The sequence below is a fragment of the Sminthopsis crassicaudata genome, chromosome 3 (assembly GCF_048593235.1).
Source record: "Sminthopsis crassicaudata isolate SCR6 chromosome 3, ASM4859323v1, whole genome shotgun sequence".
Classification (NCBI taxonomy): domain Eukaryota; kingdom Metazoa; phylum Chordata; class Mammalia; order Dasyuromorphia; family Dasyuridae; genus Sminthopsis; species Sminthopsis crassicaudata.
The window spans coordinates 589870019-589885569 of NC_133619.1; the positions used below are offsets into that span (position 1 = coordinate 589870019).

The 15551-nt window shown below is 39.4% G+C and overlaps 1 protein-coding gene across 5 annotated transcripts in view; it reads right to left on the minus strand.

Moving 5' to 3' along the window:
* Positions 1 to 15551, minus strand: part of GRIK3 (glutamate ionotropic receptor kainate type subunit 3) — a 324916-nt gene that overhangs the window by 140103 nt on the left and 169262 nt on the right. For all 5 annotated transcript variants that reach the window (XM_074305178.1, XM_074305177.1, XM_074305176.1 and 2 more), the window contains exons 2-3: positions 11668 to 11844; positions 1063 to 1320 (exon numbers count right to left, since the gene is read on the minus strand). In XM_074305178.1, coding sequence (XP_074161279.1) covers positions 1063 to 1320; positions 11668 to 11844 — 435 coding nt within the window. The remainder of the gene's footprint in view (positions 1 to 1062; positions 1321 to 11667; positions 11845 to 15551) is intronic.

Genomic DNA, 15551 nt, shown 5'->3' on the forward strand with positions numbered 1-15551 from the left:
ACTTTAGTATCTCTGCCAACAAGATCCGAAATAGGGTTACAAAGAGTTGGATGTGAGTGAAATGACTCAGCAATAACAATAACAAAAGGTTTTTTTGGTGTTCAATGCCTGTGATTTCCCACCTCTGCCTAAATCTCTGGCTTTTTTAACATCATGATTGTATGGGTCTCCTATCATTTGTGAGAGAGTATGGATAAGAGTCATGAAAGAAAAATATATCAGGGGGATATATCTGGGGATCTGACAAAGGAAAAAGAGAGACCTGACACCTTCTGACTCCAATATGCTGACTCTATGACTTTCAGTGAGAGGTAAGCAATATATAATCAGAGATGCTGGAGATCAACTAGTTCCTGTTGTTCCAGGAAACTGAAGACCAGGTAGGCCCACTTGGATCCAGGTGACAGATCCAAGGTCACACAATTAGTAAATCAAAGAGAGAGTATTTGCAGTCAGATCCTCTCCCTTTGAATCCAAGTTAGAAGTGCAGCAGGAGTCAGAAAAGGGTAAATCAAAAGCTTCATAGAGAAGCCTTGATAGATGGATAGAGAAGAAATAAACAAATGTTGCCTAGAGATGACATTAAGGAAATGATTTCTGTTTCTACAGGGAATTTAAAAGCTCTTTCTTCATCTCAGTCCTAGTGAACTCTTATGTTCCAGTATTATTATCTTTAATAAAGGAGAAAGGAGACACTCAAAGAAGTCAAATCATTTGTCCAGGGGCACACAGGTACTGAAAATCAGAGCCAGAAGCATTTGTCCCTGCCAGTCTGAATGTAACATGCTTTTATTGGAGAGGTCACTTCCATGGCTTCTGAGGGAAAGATGATTTTCACAACAGTTTCTTCCAGAAGCCTGGCTTGTGAGTTGGGTGGCTGGGGATGGATGGACTGGGGAGAAGAAGACCCTGCCCTGTGGGACCTCTGCTTGGGAGGAGAAAAAACAACAACGGACTAAACCCTTGAACTGACTTCTTGGGAACATGAGTTGGCTTATATTTTTGCTGTGAGGCGTGGGGAATTTAGGCCATTCCCTGGGATCCCACTATACGGGCACCTACCTGTGCTGTCATCATACACCACAGTCGCTGATCGCCATTTCAGATACTGGACGAGATCAAGGATGGCGTGGCTGAGGGATGCGTAGTCAGGGTAGAGATTCACATAGAAGGTGTCTTTGTTATCCAAGGGATGGTGTTTCCACCGCAGCTGGATGTGAGGTACTTCCAGGGCATTGCAGATGGACTGGACTGCATTGGTGCAAGAGCCCTGGGAAGGTCCAAAAATGGCTACGACCCCCAGGGCCAGCTGGTCACAAGCTGTAATGGAGAGAAATTAGTCAGAATATTGCACTGCAGCAGAACTGTGGCATCAAGATCCCAGAGCTACAGATCTGTGCTACCCTGAGAGAAGAGGGAAAGGTTCATAAGGGGTTGCCAGTAGCAAAGCTGTCACTAAGCAGGTTATGTAGAACCATCACTTTCTAGTCTTTTTCTGTTCTCTGTGCCAAAGATCGCAGGAAGCTCACAGCACAGTCCAATGATCAATCCAGTCCCAGGGATAGGTATAATATCAGGGAACATAGGCTCCCAGGGAAAGCCATAGAGGTAATAAAACTTGCCAAAGCAGAATTTCTCTGACACGATGAGATCTTGTATGCCTTTTTTGCTATATCCTGTTAACACAGTCAACTCTTAATGACTTGCCCAGATTCACAAAGCAACTAAATATCTGAGGCTAGATTTGAATTCAAGTTTTCCTGAGTCCAGAACCAGGGCTCTATCCACTGTACCACCTAGCCACTTATATCATCATTTGATAACAAAGGCTTTTAATTGTCCAGACCTTTAGAATGTTTATGCAATGCTGGCCATGTGCAGTCACCCTAGTACACACTCATGTTATCCATGTCACCTAGCTGCCATTAGGTGGGAAACTCAAATGAGATCATGTATATCATGTTTTTCATTGCTTTACAGATGGCAGCCATGATTATGGATAAGCCTTGTCAATTCTATGTCCCCTCCCTCCTTTCTACTCCCACCATCACAACTCTAATGGTATCCTAGGATATAACCTCATCACCTTTCACCTGGAGTATTGCACAATGAAGCCTCCTGCAAATGGACTCCTTCCCTCCTGTGCCTTCTCTATCTAATCCATCCTTCACTCCACTGACTGATACATAGAACTGCCTGCTACTCCTTGGCTTCAAAGGCATTTGGCAGTTACTTAAACCCTGATAAATCACCGGAAGTCTTCAAATGAAGGATGGATGTTTCCTCTTGGGAGATGCTGTCGAGGAATTCCTATTCAGATACAGGTTGGACAAGATTCAATTCAATTTATAGGCCCATAAACTTTATGGTAGAAAGGACCTTAAGGGGCGTGTGGTACCACCCCTTTATTTTATAGGTGAGACGAGTGACTTGACCAAATTTACACAAGGAGCACAAAGAGGTAGGATTCAAATCCAGAGCCTCTGATTCCATTTCCATCACTTTTGCCTTGGTAAATGGGCACAGTGTTTCCAATTGAATTCAATTCTTAAGTCCCTACTATGTGTAAGTTGTCATGTTAAGCTCTAGTGAAAGACAGAAAGGAAGATAAATTTCCTGCTCTCAAGGACTTTATGTTCTATTTCAGGGCTTTTTTAATCTTTTAAGGGAGAGGAAGGGAAAATAAGAGAGGGGGATAAAGGAATGGAAGGAAAGAAAAAAAGAGAATAGGTAATATCTCACTCTGGCCATGAGTTCCTGCCCCCAGCCTTGGGTAGAATGAAGATAGGATCTCCTTTTATCCAAGAAGTTTTTACATGATTACAGATATATGTGTGTGTATATGTGTATGTATATATGTGTGTGTATGTATGTATACAAGTCAAACACTTACTGATAATAAATCATAAAGAAATTTATTTTAAAACAAGTTATTTGCTTTACAAAATATGTTATTATTAACAACAATTTAAGAAACTGTGTTCTATGCCCAAAGGGCTGTCAAACTGGCAGTGTTTCTACTGGACTTGTATTCCAAAGACATCTTAAAGGAGGGAAAGGGCCCCACAGTTCTTTTTGTAGGGACAAAACTGGAAACTGAATGGATGTCCATCCACTGGGGAATGGTTGAATAAGTTCTGGTACATGAATGTTATGGAATATTGTTCTGTAAGAAATGATCAGCAGGAGGATTTCAGAGAGACCTGGAGAGACTTACATGAACTGATGCTGAGTGAAGTGAGCAGAACCAGGAGATCATTATACATAGCAACAACAGGATTATATGATGATTAATTCTGATGGACATAGCTCTTCTCAAATATGGGATGATTACGGCCAATTTCAATGATCTTACGATGAAGAGAGCCATTTGCACCCAGAGAGAGGGCTGTAGGAACTGGGTGTGGACCACAACATAGTATTTTCACTTTTTTGTTGTTATTTGCTTGCATTTTGCTTTCTTTCTCATTTTATTTTCCTTTGTGATCTGATTTTTCTTGTGCAGCATGAAAATTGTGGAAATATGTATGGAGGAATTGCACATGATTAATATATATTGAATTATTTGCCATCTAGCGGAAGGGGTAGTGGGAAGGGAGGGAAGAAATTTGGAATAGAGGGTTGTGCAAGAATGAATGTTGAGGATTATACATGCATGTGTTTTGAAAATAAAAAGCTTTAAAAAAAAAAAGAAACTGTGTTTTATCAGATATTTGTTTGGCCTCTCCTAAACTTAAGAACCTTAGATCTGTAATATATCAGCTCAAATACCACCTCCTACATGGAGCTTTTCCTGATTTCTCCCAGGCTGAAATTCCCTTTAAAATTCCTTTGTATTTATTTTGTACGTATCTATGTACATACTGCCTCTCCTTACAGAAAAAAATTTGAATAATTTTACTTGTCTCAGAGTGGAATGGGCTGCCTTGGAAGGTAGTAAACTTCCCAACACTCCCCAACAGTGCATCTATTTGGAAAGGCCCCTTAGAATAGTGGATTATATGTAAGCTTTCAGTCAGGAAGAACCTGAATCCCTGAAATGCATTAGTTGTCTGAACATAGGCAAATCACTTAGTCATCCTGGGTCCCAGTTAAATTTCTTGAGAGGAAAAGACTTTTTATGTTTTTGTATCCGAACACCCCATAGAGTACCTGGCACATAACAGGTATCTAATACAAATTTGCTGATTGATTAACTGATCCATGGATTGGTGCTGATGGACAAGGAAGATTCTGGTAAAGCTGTAGCTAGCATCAATGCACTTATCTTCATCCCATCCAAGGATGGGGGCAGGGACCCTTAGCTACAATGAGATATTAGTTACTCTCTTTCTCTTTTTTCTTTCCTTCTGCTCCTTTGCCCCCCCTGCACTCACTGCGGCACATAATGGTGCTCTCAGAAGAAGGAGTCAAGGATGGGGGATGTAAGCAGCAGCTCTGCTCTTCCTGCAGCCAGGCACCGCCCCCAGAGTTCTCAGGGCAGCAGGAGGCCCCTGTTCTAACAGCACTCAGAGCCCGGGCAGTAATTACATTATTATACGAGGCTTCAATTTCGAATCCATTTTCTGGCCATTTCCCTGTGACTCTGTGGCTCACAGTCGTCGCCGGAATCCATAGTCTGAGTACAGAGTGGTTTTTCTCCTTCCGTGGCAATTGTAGTTAAAGCAAGAATTATCCCAATCAATTTGTGTCTTAAAAGGAATTGAGCAACCCAGAGAATAAGTGAAGGGACAGGAGCCTGGGGAGTGCTGGGTCGATTCCAGACTTGCTCTGCTCTGGCCAAGAAGAGAAACAGCCTCAGTATAAGTAGTACAGAGAGAGGCTTTGTAGCCTGCTGGATGGAGGCCAGACTCCTCTGCCTGCCCTTTAGTCTCCTTTCATGAGGGAAGGCCAAGCCTGGGCCTTGAGAGCTTTGACCCTTCCATGATTGTATTGGATGGGGACCTGGACCTAAAGGTGGTTTAGGAAGGAAAAAGAATCAACTCTTTGCTGCTCAGCATCAGCTCCTAATCTCAGAACATGCTAACCTTCTCTAGTCTCTAACCCTGGACAGCATCATCCTGTTATTCCATCCTTACTGGTCTCTGATCAACATGAAAAGAGAAGGACATATTCTAAGTACAGCCTTGAAACTTGTGAACATCCAGAAACTACAGCTTTACTCCCTGGAGTTCATTCTTCCTACTTTCTACTTCCTACTTCTCTCTCTAATTCCTATCCAGGTAATTAAGCTGGTTGGACTTGACCAAGGATCATCTATTAAGCACCTATTCCATGTTAGGCACTAAGCTAGATTGCTGAAGATAGACATACTAAAATAAAGAATTACTGTATTCAAGGAACTTGTATTTCAGAGCTCTTTAATCTGAGGAAGTTGAATTTTATTTTTTTTAATATTTTTGATAAGTATATGTCAATATATTTTATTTTTACATTTATAGACATTATTCTGATAAGGGGTCCCTAGACAATATTAAAGGACAAGGACTCAAAAATCACTTTGGATATATTTTGTTAATGGGAAACTACATGTGTACCTAATATATTCAAAATGAAAAGTCAATTAGTGAGGGAAATATTAGGCACTGGGGAGAAGTTGGGAAATTATAATAATGATGATAATAATGATAACTAACATTTATATAGTGCTTAATATATGCAGGCATTGTGTTAAATGCTTTATATAATTTTATCTTATTTGAGCCTCACCACAACCTTGGGAGGTAGATGCTGTTATTATTCTTATTTTGCAATTGAGGAAACTGAGACAAATAGAGTTTAAATGACTTGCCCAAAGTTTATAGCTAGTAAGTGTTTGAGGCCAAATTTAAACTTAGGACTTCCTGACCCCAGGACCAGGGTTCTGTCCACTGGGCTCTGATTATATCTAGGAAAAGCTGCATGTAGTAGGGAACATTTGAACCAAGCTCTGAAGGTGGCTAAGGATTCTAAAAATTTGAAGTGAGAATATAATGCATCCCAGGCATGAGGCAAAGTCCATGCAACTTCAGAGAGACTGGAAATGGAATGTCACCAGGGAGGAACAGAGAGTAGAGTAGTATGTGTGGCTGAATGAAGGCACATAGACTATGGTATAGATTATGGAACTACGTAATAAGACTAGAAAAGTTAAGTTGGAACCAGATGACTTTCAATGCCAGAGAAATTAGGTAGGGAAAGTAAGTATGAATGAGGAAGTGAGAGACATGGCCAAAATTGTGCTTCAGGAAAACCATTTAGAGGAGAGACTGAAACCGGAAGAGTTTTGAATCAGGAAGATCAATTAGGAGGCTATTGAAATGATCCAGGTAAGAGGTGATGAGATGTGAACTAGCATGGTGCCCATGTGATCAGAGAAGGAAATGGGTATAAGCAGTTGTGGAAGCAGAAATGACAAAATTTGGCAACTAATTGGACATGCAAGTAAGAAAGAACATAAGGGAGAAAGAATAGTCAAGGATGATTTCAAGGTTTGGAACCATAGTGGAAGGAGAAAGATAACAAGTGCATGCTAAGCTTTGCTTAAGGCTTAGTAGTAGAGTCTTGATGGAGATAGCATAATTAGATGTATGGTGGGATTCATTTTCTGAGGAAAACCACTGCCCTCACAGTCAGGTCCCACAGGGGAGTCACTGGCTGCCTCATATTACCAAAATGGTTCATGACACAAAGTAAAGAACCTTTGTTCTCTTCATTGAAATGTCCACCAACCTAAATTTCTCTCTTGAACTACTACCAACTAATTAATCAATTAATCAATATATACTTGTTAAGTTCCTACTATGTGCAAAGCATAGTGCTAAGTTCTAGAGATAACAAAGACAGAAAGGGATAGTACCTGTTCTCAAGGAGCTTACATTCTAGTTTGGAGGTATGATATGATATTGTGGAAAGAGTGCTAATTCTGGAGACCAAAAATATGGTTCATATTCTACCTCTGCTGCTTATTCCTATGTGACTTAGAATAAACCACTAAAATTTCTCTGGGCCTTAGTTTCCTCAGCTGCAAAATGAGGGTGCTGGAGTACATGGTCTCTAAATTAGCTCTTACCAGGTCTAAATTTATGGTCTTCTGGTCATAAGAACATACAAGATATATACAAAATGAAGGCATAGTGATTGGGGGACACCATCACCTGGAGAAGTAGGAAAGGATTCTTGAAGGGTATTTAATAAATGTTTGTTAATTTGAGTTGAATGTTCAAATCACAGACTTGACTATCATCTAAGCTCTGAGATTGGGCCAAGGTGAAAGCCGAGTCTATTATCCCCAGATTTCACTGGCTCCTCAGCTTCTTACTGCATTCTGGGAACTACTCTGTGAATTTGATTTTTCACCCTTAGATTTGGGATCTCTGTGACTCCTGGTAGAAGACTGATTTTAGCTTCAAAGTTCCTGGAGACCTTCATCAGGAGGCTCTGAAGGGAGAGTGGGAAGCTTGGAGACTCTCAAAGCAGTGAGTTTGTCCGTTGTAGGACTACACCATATGGGAAAACCATGAATGATAGCTTCAGAAAGCCCCTAAGTGCAGGGACTTGGGAAGTAGCATTAACAAAGCAAGACTCTAATTCCTTGAGGTGCCAGGGAAAGGAGAGAACCATTAACATGCCCAACTTCACAAGGCCAGGATCCTTTGCACTAAGCCAGGCCTTCCAGGCCTTGACCCAACAAAGGTGTTACTAAGGGTGTTGTTGGGTTAAGTTTTCATGTTCTGAAGGGACTTACTTGACAACTTAGTCTGATTGGTTGAGATTTATCTTTTCCTACATCCTGAGGAAAAAAAATCACATATTCAGGGTCCTAAGCTTTTTTCCTTTCTCTTCTTCTTTAACTCTTTTTTATTTTATTTCCATCCTTCCTCCCTCTTCTTTCTTCATATCCCATTTCTCTTTTTTTCTCTCTCTTCCCTCTGACTCCATCAATTTTCCCCCAACTCTGTTTCTTGTACTCCTCTCATTATCTGTATCTCCTCTCCTCCTTATTCTTCCCTTCCTTCCCTCAGTCTTCTTTCTTCTCACTTATATCTTTGTTTCCATCTCAGAGTTGGAAGGAATCTTCCAATCCAGGTTCAGCTGAGAATCACCTCTAAAACATCCCCCAGAAGGTGCCCATCCATTGGGGAATGGCTGAACAATTTATGGTATATGATTGTGATGAAATACAATTGTGTGATAAGAAATGATGAACAAGATGGTTTTAGAAAAATCCGGGGAAACAGATGAAGTGATTCAAAGTGAACTTAAAGAGAACATTGTACATAACAATGGCAATATTTTACTAGAGTCAGTGCTGAACGATTTAGCTATTCTTAGCAATATAATGATCCAAAACAATTCCCAAGAACTTGTGATAAAAAAAAATGTGATCCACCTCTAAAGAAAGAATGTTTGGAGTCAGAATTCAGACTGAAACAAACTTTTTAAAACTTTATCTGCTCTTCTTTTTGTTGTTGTTTTTTTTTAAATCTGTTTTCTTTTGCAACATGGATAATATGGAAATGTTTTTCATGACTTCACATATATAATCTGTTTCAAATGGCTTGCTTTCTCAAGGTGGTAAGGAAAGAAAGGAAGAGAACTTGGAACTCAATTTCTTTTTTTTTGTGATCCACATTCAGTTCCCACAGTCTTCTCTTTGGGTGTAGAAGGTTCTCTTCATTACCAGACCATTGGAACTGGCCTGAATCATCTCATTATTGAAAGAGCTACATCCATCAAAGTTGATCATCATATAATCTTGTTGCTGTGCATAATGATCTCCTAATTCTGCTTATTTCACTCAGCATCAATTCATGTAAGTCTCTCCAGGCTTTTCTGAAATCATCCTGCTGAACGTTTCTTATAGAACAATAATATTCCATAACATCCATATACCATAACTTATTCTGCCATTCTCCAACTGATGGGCATCTATTCAGTTTCCAGTTTCTTGCCACTACAAAGAGGGCTGCCACAAACATTTCTGCACATGTGGGTCCCTTTCCCTCTTTTAAGATCTGGTTGGGATATAAGCCCAGTAGAAACACTGCTGGATCAAAGGGTATGCACATTTTGATAGGCTTTTGGGCATAGTAGAAGTCAATTTCTTTTAAAATGTTAAAGAATTGTAATGTAATTAAGAAAAACAAAAAACCAAAAAAATAGAAAAAAATATCCTCTAAACTGATTATCCTGTTTTCACTTGGAAACCAAGGAAAAAGAACTACTAATAACTCATTCTACATTTAGATAGCTCTAATAATTAGAAAGTTTGTCCTTTTGCATACCCTTTTCTATACATCTATAATAATTCCTAATTCTGAGCCAAATTTAGTCCCTTTTCCATGTGTTAATCCTTCAAACATGATAGACAGCTATCACATCTTCTAATTTTTCTTTCTGGGATAAATCCTGCTCCATCACAATTCCTTCAATTAATCCTCATATAATCTTGAAGCCCTGTACTATCCTGATCCCATTCCACTGGGCACTCTTTATCTTATCAATGCTATTTTTAATATTAGGTATCCCAAACTAAAGATAATAGTCTAATTATAGTTTGACCCAGAGTATCAACTCGTTTAGTTTGTGAGATTAATGAATGAAAAGACATTTATTAAGTACCTATTATTACCAGGCACAGTGCTAGGTAGTAGTGGAAAAGTTTCTGCCTTCAAGGGAATTGCAATCTAGTAGAGCTAGATAAGACATAAAGGGGAGAGTTAGATAGCAAAGAGAGTTTTAGGGTATAGAGAATCACTGGGATGGTTAGTGGAGTGAAAGCCTAGTTAGTTGTAGCAACTTTTCCAGTGACTATAGTAGCACTGATTTGATCACTCTTCCTAGAGCAAGAGGTGGGAAGGTAAGATGTCAGTCTCAGTATCCATCAGTCTGATGTGTGTGTGTATGTGTGTGTGTATGTGTGTGTGTGTGTGTGTGTGTGTGTGTGTGTGTGTGTGTGTGACTTTGCATTCACTCCCCCTACAGTGAGGACATGTCATCCAACCCCAGAAGAGAATTCAGAACTGAGTGGATTAGTTTCCCCAGAAAGGAAGAAAACTCCTTAGAGGTTTGCTCTGGAATATTGCTGCTCTAGCCTAAGATCTCATGAAAATTTTTTTGGTTGACATCTCCCACAGCTTACCCATATTGAGTTTGTGATTCTCTAAAACCTTCAGAACTTTTAAAAATAGGAAGTGCTGTTTAACCATTCCTTCTTCAACTTAGAATTGTGATGCTTAAATTTTGAACGTAAACACAAGACTTTATATTTATCTCTATTAAATTTTACATTATTTAACTCAGTGCAATGTTTCACCTCATTAATATTCTTTTGGATCCTAACGCTGTCACCTGACATCACATCATTAAGCTATCACTTTCTGATTTGTATAATCCTCAAAATTTTATTAACATACCATCTGTACATTCATCCAAGTTACTGACAAAAAATGTCCAACAACATTGGGCTAAAAAAATAGATAGTGCATAATTCTTAGTACATCAAAGGTGCTTAATACATGCTATTTGACTAATTTGATCAATGGTGGAATTCTGGAGCAATCCATTAGATACCTGTCCAAGATGACATCTATTCCTTAATAACTATTCTTTGGGTCTGGTCATTCACCTTCCTCTCATCCCTTCTTTCTCTCCTTACATTTTTGTCTTCCTTCTCTTCTCTTTCCCCTCTCTTTTCCATCTCTGTTCCTTTCGCTCATTTTCATGCTTTCTTCCTTTTACAAGTCCCTTTTTTTTCCTCTCCTGTCTTTTCTTCTCTCTGAATTGTTACCCCAATAGTTTCTGCTTTCTTTTCTCTTTCTTCATCCCACTTCCTTCTCTTTCATTCCCCCTTTTCCTCTCTTCTTTTTCTTCTCTTGACACTTTCTCCTCTATCTGCCATTCCTCTTCCCCTCTTGCAACATTTCCTCATCTATCTTTCTTCCTTCTCTTCTTTTACATTCCTTTTTCCACTTTATTCCTCTCCCTTTTCCCCCTCTACCGTCGTTACCTTCTTTTTATTTCCCTCTTCTCTTCTTTCCCTCTCCTTTTCATCTCTCCTTTCCATCTGTCATCTTTTTTCCTCTTTTATATTCTGAACCTAACCTATCTACTTTCTTCCTCTTCTTCACTAATCTCTCTCTCTCTCTCTCTCTCTCTCTCTCTCTCTCTCTCTCTCTCTCTCTCTCTCTCTCTCTCTCTCTCCCCTATTCCCTTTTCCATTGCTTCTTTGATCTCTTCTTCTCCTATTTTTCTTTTTCTCTCAATTGCTATTCCCAACATAACTAGAAATAAGTAGGTTTCTTAAGTCTGATGGGAACACCATGAAACTCCAATTCCATGTTCTTGGCCATGATTTTAAGAGCATTTAGACATTTGAGGCTAGAGGAAATTCTTCCTCCAAGGAAGAATTATCTCCCCCTCCTATTTTCTTCTCCTTCAATTATCTCTATTTCTTATTCTCTCTCTTAATCCCTTTACCCTCTTTTCTTTGATTTCTATCTTCTTTTTTTTTCTTTCAATTGCTACACTTAAGAGAACTCAAAATAAGTAGGTTTCCTAATTTCCTTACTTCGAATCCCTGACTCGATATTCTTGGCCATGGTTCTAAGACCTTTAGGCAGTCGGGGCTAGAGGAAATCCTTTTTCCCAAGAAGAGAATAGTCAAGGAAGGGACTTCAAATTTACCTTTTTTAGTGGCTTCAAAGCTGTCATGGAAGTGTATCCTCTGAATATCATAGGTCAAGGTGGTATTGGGCAGCAAAGTCCTGTTCCTGTTGATGATGTTGGCAGAAAATCGGAAGGCTTGTTCCTCTGCATTCATGACCTGGGCATTGGGTCCATCCGCATACTCAAAGATTCCCCCTGTAATAAAGAGAACTGAGAGTTAAGCTGGATGAGAAGATTCCTCTGTCCTCCCTAAGCAGAAATCAAACCCAAAGCACTTGAAGATCAGAGAAGGAAAAACTAGATTTAAACTTGAGCCTGCTATACTCCAGGTCCACAAGTCTATCCACTGCACCATCTAGAGCAGAAACGATTTTCCTATGGTTTTACATCTCTGAATTCTAGCCCAAGTACTTATAAATGCTTGTTGGACTAGAATGGATGGGAGTCAACCTTCCCTAGAGGGGGGGAACCTACAGCTGTGAAAGCAAAACAGGGATTATTATCACTAGTGTATAAGTGAAGGAACCAAGAAACAGACCAGGGAGGTGAATCCCTGGACAAAGAAAAGACTGGTATATGATTTGGGAGAAAGGGTTCCTTAGGAACAGCAGCTTCAGTTCCTTAGCAACAAATCTAATCTCTTTTCTTTTCCCCTTACCCCATCTATAATAGCTAGCTGGTAAGTTTTAAGGTTTGTAATAATAATAGTAGCTAGTATCCATAAAATGATTTAAGATTTTTAAAGTACTTTACAAATGTTATCTTAATTTATATTTACAACAGCTCTTTAAGTACTATTATTATCCTTGTTTTACAGATGAGGAAACTGAGGCAGCCAGAGATTAAGGGACCCTGTCCCCAGGGTCACATAGCTAGTAAGTAGCTGAGGTTGCATTTGAATTCAGGTCTTCTTGACTCTTACCCTCTGCTTCATCTACATGTATCATATCTCATTTTACCTATGTAACCACATTTAAGGTAAACACTAATTTTACAGAGAAAGAAACTGAGAAAGGTAAGTGATTTGACTAGAGTCACAGGGATAGGTAAGCGTGGGAAGCATCTCTTTGTGATTCCTAATCCAGGACTTATATATACAGTGTTTGTAGGTGGAATCCTCTGTAGGAAGGAGTCTATCCTTGGGTAGGAGTGGAGAAGTGATGATCTCTAGAACCCCAGCTCCCATCAATGTTCTATCCTCTGGAAACATCCACTTCTTAATCAGAGGAGGTGAGGAGAGTCATTAAGAACAAGGATAACTTCTTCAGAGATGAGTCCCTCCTCTGGACAAGCAATCTCAAAGAAACCCTCCAGAATATTATCCCTATGAACATGTGGCTCTGCCAAGAGGCCAGACCCTAGTTGGTTTGATACAATCCCTTGTCTACACTAGCATCTTTCTTTGGCAGAGAAGCTTTTCAAGTTTATTGCCAGATGGGGACTCACTGGAGCATAGTTTCCTCTGGAATTGTTTGTTGTGTTGATACCTCTATCTGTTGACCACTAGCAATCACTTTTGTTGTTGGGTTACTTATTGTACTGATTAGTGTTTCTATTAATGAATAGCACCCCCTTTCCTGAATGACTTGCTCGTTTGCTATCCCCCTCCTTCTAGTGATGACCCTCATTCATTCTGCTGAATTACTCACTCCCCTAACATCTCTCTATGTGTTGACATCTCAAAATCTCTAATTGATCTCACTTTACATACAGCAGGGAAGCTTTTTGAGAGAGGAATACTTAACAACTTAATAAATGCTTGTTGTTGATAATAACAAGAGGTACTAGCTGAGAGATGATAGAAAGAAAGGCATCTCTGCTTAAGCTGTTGCTGAAGGACTAGTGAGAGTAAAGTCTGACCCCAACCCAAAGAAATAGCTGGAGGCTGGGTTCCAGTATCTCCTGAGTCATCCAAGCTTCTTTCTTGTCTTCGATATGAGTTCCTGGAATATCTCTCAGGCCCACGCTCAAACATAAACCCCCAAATATTCTTTAAAGCCAAGAGGAAATGACTCTTGAATGAGCTGTCATTTTTTATTTTCTATGCTTCTGTTCACCCCCATTAGTATAATCAAACCCTAAGCCTGGTCCCAAGGACACAAACAGAAGTGGATAAATCTAAAAAAATGCTTCATGAAATGAAAACACAAGGATCAACTATATTTGATAGCAAGAGCCACAATTTCTCTAAGTTTGGTGGGATCTTAGAGATCTAGTCCAATTCCTTCATTGTAAATATGGAGAAACTGAGGTCCAGAAATGAGAGGGACTCTATCCAAAGTCCGGACTGGAACCCAAGATTTCCTGCCTTCTCAACCCAAAATTAGTTTTCCCCCCTAACATATGGCTATCAAGGAACCTTAATACAAGATAAGATTTTCTACATGTAGAAACCATACCACATAAGCACCATAGTTTGCTCATACACAAAAAGGCTGCAGTTGTTCTGGGTGAGAATTCTTTTCTAGGGATGTCCTTGAGGGAACAAATCACTGGATCTTGGCTTGTCCTGTTTCTTTTCCTTCCTTCCTATACATCCTCCATGATCGTTATTTAAAAAGACTAATAAGTAGGTTGACACAGTTGATTAATGCATAGTCTTAATCATGATTGCATAGTGTAATTGACATTAATTTGAAGAGCTAGTTAATTATGAAAATAATTGTCATTGCTTTCAGCTTTAAAACAATGGCGCGAAGGAACGGAACCTCTGGGATTGTAAAAGAAATCAAGGACCAAGGATTGGGCCCACAATATATCAGTGGCAGAAATCAGTGGAGAGGGTCCATAGAATATAAAAGTCAGAAGTGGGAGTTTCTCTAGAACATAGAACCCAGAGTGTTAAAGCTTAGAAAGGAGCTTAGAACATGGAACATAGAATGCCATAACCCCAGTCATAAAATAAGATGTAATAACTAGAATGGATCTTGGAATATAGATTATAAAATCAGAATTAGAAAAGTCCTTGAAACAAAAACAAAAACAAAACAAAAACAAGGAATACTGGAGCTGGAGGGAACCTTAGAACATAGAATTAAAAAGCATGACATGCCTTAGAAGAGAGGACATGAACTGTCAGAAGTGGAACTGGACATCACTTTAGAACAAAGCTTCTTAAACTGTGGGTCACGCCCCCATATTAAGTCCTGTAAAGGAATGTGAGGGTCATGAAATTATGATTTATTATCAGTAAATGTTTGATAGAAAAGGTATGATTTGCATACCTATTTTATTTACCTTTCTATCCAAGGTCATGTAAAAATTTCTCAAGAGAAAAGGGATTTCCAGTGAAAAAAGTTTAAGTCCTTAGAACATAGAGAGTAGAATACTACTCAGTCAATCAATGCTGGACATAGTGCTAAGTTCTAAGGACACAAAAAGAGGCAAAAGATTCTCCCTGTCTTCAAGGAACTCACAATCTACTGGAATTCTTTGAAGTGACACAATACCAAAGAAATCACTGTCTGATACACCTCTGATATGTTTCAGCAATTGCACCTGGTAGTAGGAAGCCTTCCATTATTACCACCAGTGAAGAGGAAACAGATTTCCTGACTTTGGGGGTGAGTTCAGGACCTTCTTGACTACCCCCATACCATTCAGAGGCAGGTCTGTCAGATTATGCTCCCTAACAAATACCAAGGCTCCTCAAAGTTAATAATTTTTCTGTAATGCCCTCTTCCCAACTGTAGATATATCACTACTCTTCCCCTTCCCATCCCACTATTCTAGGTGGCACAATGAATAGAACTCTAGGCCTGAGTTTAAATCCACTTAGTAGTTGTAGGTGCCTGGAGAGGTCACTTAACCTCTGTCTATCTCAGTTTCCCCAACTCTAAAATTTTTGCAGGGTTATTGTGAGGATCACATGAATACAGTATCTGTCTCATCATAAGCACTTT